Raw genomic sequence first — 10,000 nt, 5'->3', positions numbered from 1 at the left:
TGCCCCAGCAAGTCAGTTTCAAACATAAAAAAGTAAAAAAAAAAAAAAACTTTGTGTCTGTTTTGTGGCAGGCAGATGACAATAGCAGGGCTGTATCTTTTAGTATTATATAGAATACCTTTGTTCTGCCAGATCTCCCAGGCAGGGTTTTATTAAGATTTATTTAGCTAATTTTAGTTTTTGGAATTCTGTGCATTGGAAAGAAGTTCTTTCAGAAGAAGAACAGTTTTTTGAAGTATTATTTGTTTTTATTCTGTCTATTCAGTGTCCTTCAACAAGAACGGTGGTGGTGGGGTTCATAATATTCACAATGGTATTTTATTAGTTGTTGGTTTAACCATGGATGAGATAATGGCTTCTATGTTATTTTCTTTTCAATGACATTTCTTACCACATGTTCAAAAACAACAACCAATATTGCATGTCTATAATTTATATAATGGGTATAATTAAACAATACTTTCACTATAACGTAAATTAGAAGTGTAATAGAAAATATATATCTATTTTTGCGCCATTTTGAATTTTACTCGAATACAAATACAAATACTTTTCCCCCCTCAACAAATATAAATACAAATACAAATACCGGCTGCTCCGCACATCCCTAATATACATATATATATATATATATATATATATATATATATATATATATATATATATATATATATATATATATACAAACATATATACATATATATATATATATATATATATATATATATATATATATATATATATATATATATATATATATATATATATATATATATATATATATCAGGGCGCAACAAAAGGGACTGCCTTGGCCAGCGAGTGAGATGCTCTGGACAGTAGACAGGATCGCGTTACTGGCCCTATCGGGCCACTGATGCCCTGTCACTAAAGTTTAATTTGGCTGTGACTATCTGTCAATTGCGTGCCAAAACTGTCAGAATCGAGAAACAGTTTGTGTTTTTAAGCCTTCAGACGCCACCTTCTCGGTTCCTCTTATTTGATTGGATGTTGTGAGCACGTTATTTTTTTTCGTAACAACCAGTACAGTGAAGAGACAGCAACATGGCATCAACAACACGTAATGATGCTAAAGGAAAACATTTGTTTGTAACATCTTGGAAGCAGACATTTATGAGGGTACAGCATGACTAAAAAAATTTAAGTGATTTTTGTACAGTTTGCAGTCAATTTGGCAGGTCAGCGATCTTTTGTTTTGCAATAAAATACCTGCACATTTTTCTACTTTTGTTTGCAAAACACTTTGAATTTTGCTCATTATACATTTATTACATTTTTTTTTAATATTTAAGTTCTAAATTTCAAACAGTTTGACACATTCTTTTTTAATTTGTGGCTAAGAAATAGCTATTAACTTTTTTTTGGTGGGGCCAGTGAAAATATTGGCAGGGCAAGTAAAAATCTGAACCACTGGTCCGATGGGGCCAGTAGAAAAAATCCTTAGCGTTGAACCCTGTATATATATATATAGCGTTGAACCCTGTATATATATATATATATATATATATATATATATATCTATATATATATATATATATATATATATCTATCTATATATATATATATATATATATCTATATATATATCTATATATATATATATATATATATATATATATATATATATATATATATATATATATATATATATATTTATATATATATATATTATTATTATTATTTTTTTTTTGAAAAAACAAATAAATTATATATAATTTTAGATAAATAACAGTATTATTGTTATTCTAAATAAATAACAGAAATTAATCCTAAATGTAACTGAAAAAAATCTAAAGGCACAACTGGAGTGATGCTAAGATCATTTAAGAAATCTTTTGCATAAATATTAATTTCATTTGATTTACAAATTTTGGGTCGCCACAGCGGAATGAACCGCCAACTTATCCAGCACGTTTTTTACGCAGTGGATGCCCTTCCTGCCGCAGCCCAACTCTGGGAAACATCCACACACACTCATTCACACACATACAATACAGACAATTTAGCCTACCCAATTCACCTGTACCGCATGTGTTTGGACTGTGGGGGAAACCGGAGCACCCGGAGGAAACCCACGCAAACACAGGGAGAACATGCAAACTCCACACAGAAACGCCAACTGACCCAGTTGATCAGGCTCAAACCAGCGACCTTCTTGCTGTGAGGCGTCAGCACTACCTACTGCGCCACTGCATCGCCTGACAAAATTCGTGTTTACGAAATATAAAACTGATAAACATTCAAAGCTTGCAGTTTCACTTCTGCCTAAATGGATCACTTATTTTTTTCACATCACCTCATACTTCAGTTTCTTATCAAATCTTGACCAATTGAATGCTTTCTAGTATCTGACATGCCCCGCCCCTTCTCATTTGCTTATCATTAATGTGCTTGACCTCAACCACCCTCACTGGCAGAGCCGTGATAAAAACAAAACCCCATTGGCTGTTTTTTTAAAAAGGGGAGGAGTTACACTGTATCCCTTCATGTGTCAGTTTTCAGATTTTGTCAAACCTCGAATAACAAATGCACATTTCAAAGGTCTCTTTAACTCTAGTGGAGCTGTAAAATGAGATTTTACCAAAAAGTGGAGTGTCTTCATAACTTTAATGAGTTACCTAGTTCTTTCAGCAGGTCTGTGTTCAGCCGTCCCGGACGTTCTCTCTCCTCCACCGAGAAGCCGAATGAGGGGACTCTGTGGAAGAGCTTGAACGCTTTAACCACAAACTGTTTGTCATCAATGAGGTGGTAACAGTCCGTGTCGGGGTCTGGATGTACAGTTCTGCCAGGACGCTCCTGCGGGTGAAGGGTTTCACTGGCGGTGGTCAGAGCAGGACTGAGACGCCCCTCTTCAGGACACTGCTCATCGGACGGCTGCAGTTCATGCACAGCATACGGAAAAAGCAACTGCGAGCCAGACAACTGCAACGCCACACGGATGAAGAGTCTCAGTCCTCGCGGGCCGTAAATGTCCACACAGGGCGGAGGCTGATCTGGCTGAGGGTTCAAATTCAGACTGATGGTGCACAGCAAACCGGGAAGACCAAACAGATGGTCTCCATGTAGGTGCGATATGAACACCTTGCTGATTTTACCTGACAGAACATGGGAAACATGGGTTATTCTGCTAGATATGAAGCTTCACAGTTAATAGTAGCAAGAATGTCTTAAACCAGTGGTTCTCAAACTGTGGTACGTGTACCACTAGTGCAGGGGTCACCAATCCTGATCCTGGAGGGCCGGTGTCCCTGCAGGGTTTAGTTCCATCTTGCCTCAACACACCTGCCTGGATGTTTCAAGTATACCCAGTAAGACCTTGATTAGCTTGTTCAGGTGTGTTTGATTAGGGTTGGAGCTCAAATCTGCAGGACACCGGCCCTCCAGGAACAACTTTGGTGACCCCTGCACTAGTGGTACGCAGGCTTCCTTCTAGTGCAGGGGTCACCAGCCTCGGTCCTGGAAGGCCGGTGTCCCTGCAGGGTGTAGCTCCAACTTGCCTCAACACACCTGCCTGTGTGGCTGTTTCTCAATATGCGTTCTTCAGTGGTCTTGCGTCCTCGTGTTCTCGTGCAACGTCATCATCAGCTGCCCAAGTTCAGTTCCAATACTCAAGACCGCAAGTACGGAGGACGCGTGAAACTTCCCGGATGTGATCTTGATATCGAGGACGCACTGATGCAGACTTGAGCACCGAACTGGCATTGGAAGTGCCAGAAGTCATTGCGACTGGAGGTGGGAAGCGCAGCATTTTATTTAGATTTATTATTAAAGTTCAGAGATATCACTTATTTACCTCAGGAGTTTCTCTAAATGAAACGGTGAAAGTAAACATTAACATGAACATCTTAATAAAGGAATAAACACATTAAGGTTGTTTGTTTGCTGAAATTCGTATTAAAATCTGTTTTATTCATATTGTGCATTATAGATTTATAATGTTTTTATGCAAAGTATATATTTTGAAAAGGGAAAAACAACAAATCGTTGTATGAAGGCTGTAATGTTTAGGTAATTTCCATTTAAAAGACGTGAAAGTCACGTGACCATCAGGAAGTACGCAGCATCTCAATTCTCATAGGACGCGTTCTCTGCCCTCGTGGTCTCCTGAGTTCGTTCTTCCGAGGACACCTGGCAAGACCGGTCTCCACAAGAACACAAGTGCGTTCTCTGCGTTCTTGGACTTGAGAAACAGCCAGTGTTTCAAGTATACCCAGTAAGACCTTGATTAGCTTGTTCAGGTGTGTTTGATTAGGGTTGGAGCTAAAATCTGCAGGACACCGGCCCTTTAGGAACAAGTTTGATGACCCCTGTTCTAGTGGTACGCGGAGGAATTGCTGAATAATTCAAGTAAAAAATTAACACACTTTTAACCCTTGACGCATACGATAACAACAATGTGATCAGGAAATTGATTCTAATAAGCTAAACCTTTTATTTTATTTTTAATTTCCTAATGTTTATTATGTATTCTGAAGCTAAACCCCTCCCCATATTTGTACCGGTTGTTGAGGGCGTATCCTGTATTTTTATATCCCAAAATTGACAGGTACGGTTTAATGACTTGCTTTCTTGACACACAAAGCCTTTAACACGCAGTAAGCAGACCTAATTTCTAAATTAAATATGTAAATCCAAATCATACATTTAAGGTTAATGTTAAGATTTCAAAGACATACAAGTAAATCAGATGCAATATCGATTTCAATTCTTTTTCAAAAACATTTTATACATGTTCCTTCTCCTTTATGGCTCCTACACTCTGGAATAGCCTTCCTAATAACATCCGAGGCTCAGACACACTCTCTCAGATCAAAACTAGATTAAAGACCTATCTGTTTAGTAAAGCGTACACTCAGTGCATCACTTAGCGGGTATCACACAAGTGTCTACATCTTGCTTATATACACTATGAACAGCAGCTACGCTAATTATTCTCTTTATTTCTTAATTTCCACCTGGGCATACTCATCCAAAGGTCCTCAGATTATGCAGAGTCACTGATTGGATCCAAGACCAGCGACGAGATGATCCCATGGTCTCCATATCCGGGACCAGGCCGTATCCTGAGCTTCTGCTGCACTGGTGGTCATGGGGGAGTGGAGAGCATGAGACTGACTCCAGTGACGCTCCAGGGACAGACGAGTCTTCCAGCCTCCACCGCTGAGACTGCAGCTCTACACAAGACTTTTGGCCAGTGGAGAAATTAAAATGGTCATGCCGAACTGAGTCTGGTTTCTCTCACTGTTTGTTTTCTTCACTTTCCTATCGGTGAAGTTTTTTTCCCTCTCTGCTGTCGCCACTGGCTCACATGGTTCAGGATCTGAAAAGCTACGCATCGATGAATTTGCTCTTCAGTGTTTGGACTCTTAGTAATGATTTTAAACCACACTGAACTGAGCTAAACTGAACTGAACTTAAACACTAAAAACTGAACTACCATGATCCAGTTACTATGAGCATTTATGTGAAGCTGCTTTGACACAATCTACATTGTAATAGCGCTATACAAGTAAAGCTGAATTGATGTGAATTGAATATGATCACAAATAGCCTATATTTATGAGGTCCAAGGAACATTTCCAAGTTTTTTTTATGACTACACTACTATATGTTATTCCTTTACATTTAAATACAGCACTTTTATTTTCATATTTAAGAACAGTGCCATTTTAATTAACTTTTAGAAGCATATTTAAATTTAAACATTTTTTTTATCTGTAAGCATAGTGCAGTGTTAAAGTTTAAGCTATTCTTTTGTTTAAAATGGCAGACAATAATAAATATTCATAATAATAGAAATTAATCTGCTTCATTTTTGAACTGTGCAGAGCTTTGGCTGCTTGATTAGGCCTACTACGCTACTGCATTTCAATATATTATGGTGGTACTTGGAGAGACATTTTTTTCTGAGGTGGTACTTAGTGAAAAAAAGTTTGAGAACCACTGTCTTAATCTAAGCAACATTACGTAACAATAATATGTAATAATTTCAAGTAAGTGCTGTTAATTTTAACAATTATTTCCCCTTATTTATATATTAATATACACTTGTAATCATGTTTATCTATCCCTGTACATATATTCATATACTGTAACATATACACTTGTAATCATGTTTATCTATCTGCACACTACTGATTATTAATAGCAACCTGCACATATATTCATATATTGTAAATCTGTTCATAGCTTATCCAACCTGTATATAATGTTCATAGTACATCCATCTGTAAATATCACCATAGTTTTCTATAACTGCACTTTATAACTTATTCCTGTATCCTGCACTTGCTGCTATTGCACTGCTGGTTAGACCTAAACTGCATTTCGTTCCATTGTACAATAAAGTTGAATCTAATCTAATCTTAAATAAATGATTAAATATGAATTAAATTAAATACAGATATACTATTTTCAAATATTTGTTTTAGATAAAATCAATGTCAAATTATATAAAGATAATAAGTCAATTTAATTAAACAGAAATGTGATTTTAACAATAAAAGCTTTGAACTTTTGCAAAAATGTAACATCATTAGCCCTAAAGAAGACCTTTTTTTCTGACTGACAACTCAACAGTAAAAACCTGCCACAACACAGAGACCCGTGTCAGAGAACAGCCGCGGCAGTGAGTGAGAGTCTGACCGGCTCTGAGTGTGCTCTTCATCAGCTGGATCTGCGTTCCCTCCCCGCAGTCGAAGAGCCAGTTTTCCCCTTCAGTCCTCAACACGAGAGCGGACGCGCCGCGGTGAGGAGACGGGTACGCGGAGCCGGTCCCGAGGAACGTCACATCCATCGACATCTTGCAGATTTCTGGGCATTTACCAGATTAGTAACACATAAATACTGTCAGGAGAAGGATACACGAGCGTTAACCATGGCTATCAGCTGAGGCACGACTGACAGGAGTCGAACACACGCGTTCTGATATCAACATCCGGGGTACGAGCACTGACGAGGACGCGCCTGATGAAGAGCAGACATGCGTAGAAAACTACGGACTGTTGTAAAAGTTGGATTTTCTAGTAATGACCACCACCCTCCCTATCCTTAAGTCACCACTAGAGGGCAACGCCTATAAATTGCCCAGTACTTGGGAGGTTAAAACAGCTTACAGGAGGCAGAGCGAGAGCTCATGCTCCCCCTCGCTGGAGCTCAGCGCACCCTCTCAAAATACTGGGCAATTTATAGGCGTTGCCCTCTAGTGGTGACTTAAGGATAGGGAGGGTGGTGGTCATTACTAGAAAATCCAACTTTTACAACAGTCCGTAGTTTTCTACGCATGTCTGCTCTTCATCAGGCGCGTCCTCGTCAGTGCTCGTACCCCGGATGTTGATATCAGAACGCGTGTGTTCGACTCCTGTCAGTCGTGCCTCAGCTGATAGCCATGGTTAACGCTCGTGTATCCTTCTCCTGACAGTATTTATGTGTTACTAATCTGGTAAATGCCCAGAAATCTGCAAGATGTCGATGGATGTGACGTTCCTCGGGACCGGCTCCGCGTACCCGTCTCCTCACCGCGGCGCGTCCGCTCTCGTGTTGAGGACTGAAGGGGAAAACTGGCTCTTCGACTGCGGGGAGGGAACGCAGATCCAGCTGATGAAGAGCACACTCAGAGCCGGTCAGACTCTCACTCACTGCCGCGGCTGTTCTCTGACACGGGTCTCTGTGTTGTGGCAGGTTTCTACTGTTGAGTTGTCAGTCAGAAAAAAAGGTCTTCTTTAGGGCTAATGATGTTACATTTTTGCAAAAGTTCAAAGCTTTTATTGTTAAAATCACATTTCTGTTTAATTAAATTGACTTATTATCTTTATATAATTTGACATTGATTTTATCTAAAACAAATATTTGAAAATAGTATATCTGTATTTAATTTAATTCATATTTAATCATTTATTTAAGATTAGATTAGATTCAACTTTATTGTACAATGGAACGAAATGCAGTTTAGGTCTAACCAGCAGTGCAATAGCAGCAAGTGCAGGATACAGGAATAAGTTATAAAGTGCAGTTATAGAAAACTATGGTGATATTTACAGATGGATGTACTATGAACATTATATACAGGTTGGATAAGCTATGAACAGATTTACAATATATGAATATATGTGCAGGTTGCTATTAATAATCAGTAGTGTGCAGATAGATAAACATGATTACAAGTGTATATGTTACAGTATATGAATATATGTACAGGGATAGATAAACATGATTACAAGTGTATATTAATATATAAATAAGGGGAAATAATTGTTAAAATTAACAGCACTTACTTGAAATTATTACATATTATTGTTACGTAATGTTGCTTAGATTAAGACAGTGGTTCTCAAACTTTTTTTCACTAAGTACCACCTCAGAAAAAAATGTCTCTCCAAGTACCACCATAATATATTGAAATGCAGTAGCGTAGTAGGCCTAATCAAGCAGCCAAAGCTCTGCACAGTTCAAAAATGAAGCAGATTAATTTCTATTATTATGAATATTTATTATTGTCTGCCATTTTAAACAAAAGAATAGCTTAAACTTTAACACTGCACTATGCTTACAGATAAAAAAAATGTTTAAATTTTAATATGCTTCTAAAAGTTAATTAAAATGGCACTGTTCTTAAATATGAAAATAAAAGTGCTGTATTTAAATGTAAAGGAATAACATATAGTAGTGTAGTCATAAAAAAAACTTGGAAATGTTCCTTGGACCTCATAAATATAGGCTATTTGTGATCATATTCAATTCACATCAATTCAGCTTTATTTGTATAGCGCTTTTACAATGTAGATTGTGTCAAAGCAGCTTCACATAAATGCTCATAGTAACTGGATCATGGTAGTTCAGTTTTTAGTGTTTAAGTTCAGTTCAGTTTAGCTCAGTTCAGTGTGGTTTGAAATCATTACTGAGAGTCCAAACACTGAAGAGCAAATCCATCGATGCGTAGCTTTTCAGATCCTGAACCATGCAAGCCAGAGGCAACAGCAGAGAGGGAAAAAAACTTCACTGATAGGAAAGTGAAGAAAACAAACAGTGAGAGAAACCAGACTCAGTTCGGCACGACCATTTTAATTTCTCCACTGGCCAAAAGTATTGTGTAGAGCTGCAGTCTCACCGGTGGAGGCTGGAAGACTCGTCTGTCCCTGGAGCGTCACTGGAATCAGTCTCATGCTCTCCACTCCCCCATGACCACCAGTGCAGCAGAAGCTCAGGATACGGCCTGGTCCCGGATATGGAGACCATGGGATCATCTCGTCGCTGGTCTTGGATCCAATCAGTGACTCTGCATAATCTGAGGACCTCGGGATGAGTATCCCCAGGTGGAAATTAAGAAATAAAGAGAATAATTATCGTAGCTGCTGTTCATAGTGTATATAAGCAAGATGTAGACACTTGTGTGATACCCGCTAAGTGATGCACTGAGTGTACACTTTACTAAACAGATAGGTCTTTAGTCTAGTTTTGATCTGAGAGAGTGTCTGAGCCTCGGATGTTATTAGGAAGGCTATTCCAGAGTGTAGGAGCCATAAAGGAGAAGGAACATATTTAAAATGTTTTTGAAAAAGAATTGAAATCGATATTGCATGTGATTTACTTGTATGTCTTTGAAATCTTAACATTAACCTTAAATGTATGATTTGGATTTACATATTTAATTTAGAAATTAGGTCTGCTTACTGCGTGTTATAGGCTTTGTGTGTCAAGAAAGCAAGTCATTAAACCGTACCTGTCAATTTTGGGATATAAAAATACAGGATACGCCCTCAACAACCGGTACAAATATGGGGAGGGGTTTAGCTTCAGAATACATAATAAACATTAGGAAATTAAAAATAAAATAAAAGGTTTAGCTTATTAGAATCAATTTCCTGATCACATTGTTGTTATCGTATGCGTCAAGGGTTAAAAGTGTTAATTTTTTACTAGAATTTTTCAGCAATTCCTCCGCGTACCACTAGAACAGGGCTCATCAAACTTGTTCCTGAAGGGCC

The 10,000-nt window shown here is 38.0% G+C and overlaps 2 protein-coding genes and 1 long non-coding RNA gene across 4 annotated transcripts in view; 2 read left to right on the top strand and 1 right to left on the bottom strand.

Moving 5' to 3' along the window:
• The window catches only part of elac1 (elaC ribonuclease Z 1), a 12,000-nt gene extending 5,103 nt beyond the window's left edge, over positions 1-6,897 (bottom strand). The window contains exons 1-2 of the mRNA NM_001003503.1: positions 6,663-6,897; positions 2,636-3,112 (exon numbers count right to left, since the gene is read on the bottom strand). Coding sequence (NP_001003503.1) covers positions 2,636-3,112; positions 6,663-6,819 — 634 coding nt within the window. The 5' untranslated portion in view covers positions 6,820-6,897. The remainder of the gene's footprint in view (positions 1-2,635; positions 3,113-6,662) is intronic.
• LOC147843826 (uncharacterized) overlaps positions 6,629-10,000 on the top strand; it is a 57,201-nt gene continuing 53,829 nt past the window's right edge. The window contains exon 1 of the long non-coding RNA XR_015490953.1: positions 6,629-7,106. This is a non-coding gene — a long non-coding RNA (uncharacterized LOC147843826). The remainder of the gene's footprint in view (positions 7,107-10,000) is intronic.
• Positions 7,340-10,000, top strand: part of LOC147843828 (zinc phosphodiesterase ELAC protein 1-like) — an 8,958-nt gene continuing 6,297 nt past the window's right edge. Inside the window, exon 1 of one of the 2 annotated variants that reach the window (XM_087253240.1) lies at positions 7,340-7,638. In XM_087253240.1, coding sequence (XP_087109366.1) covers positions 7,482-7,638 — 157 coding nt within the window. In that variant the 5' untranslated portion in view covers positions 7,340-7,481. Of the gene's footprint in view, positions 7,732-10,000 lie in introns of both variants that reach the window. The other variant, XM_087253239.1, reaches the window with a different exon arrangement.

Source organism: Danio rerio, chromosome 5 (assembly GCF_052040795.2).
Source record: "Danio rerio strain M-AB ecotype USA chromosome 5, GRCz13ab, whole genome shotgun sequence".
Classification (NCBI taxonomy): domain Eukaryota; kingdom Metazoa; phylum Chordata; class Actinopteri; order Cypriniformes; family Danionidae; genus Danio; species Danio rerio.
This window is presented reverse-complemented; position numbering and strand designations above follow the sequence as displayed.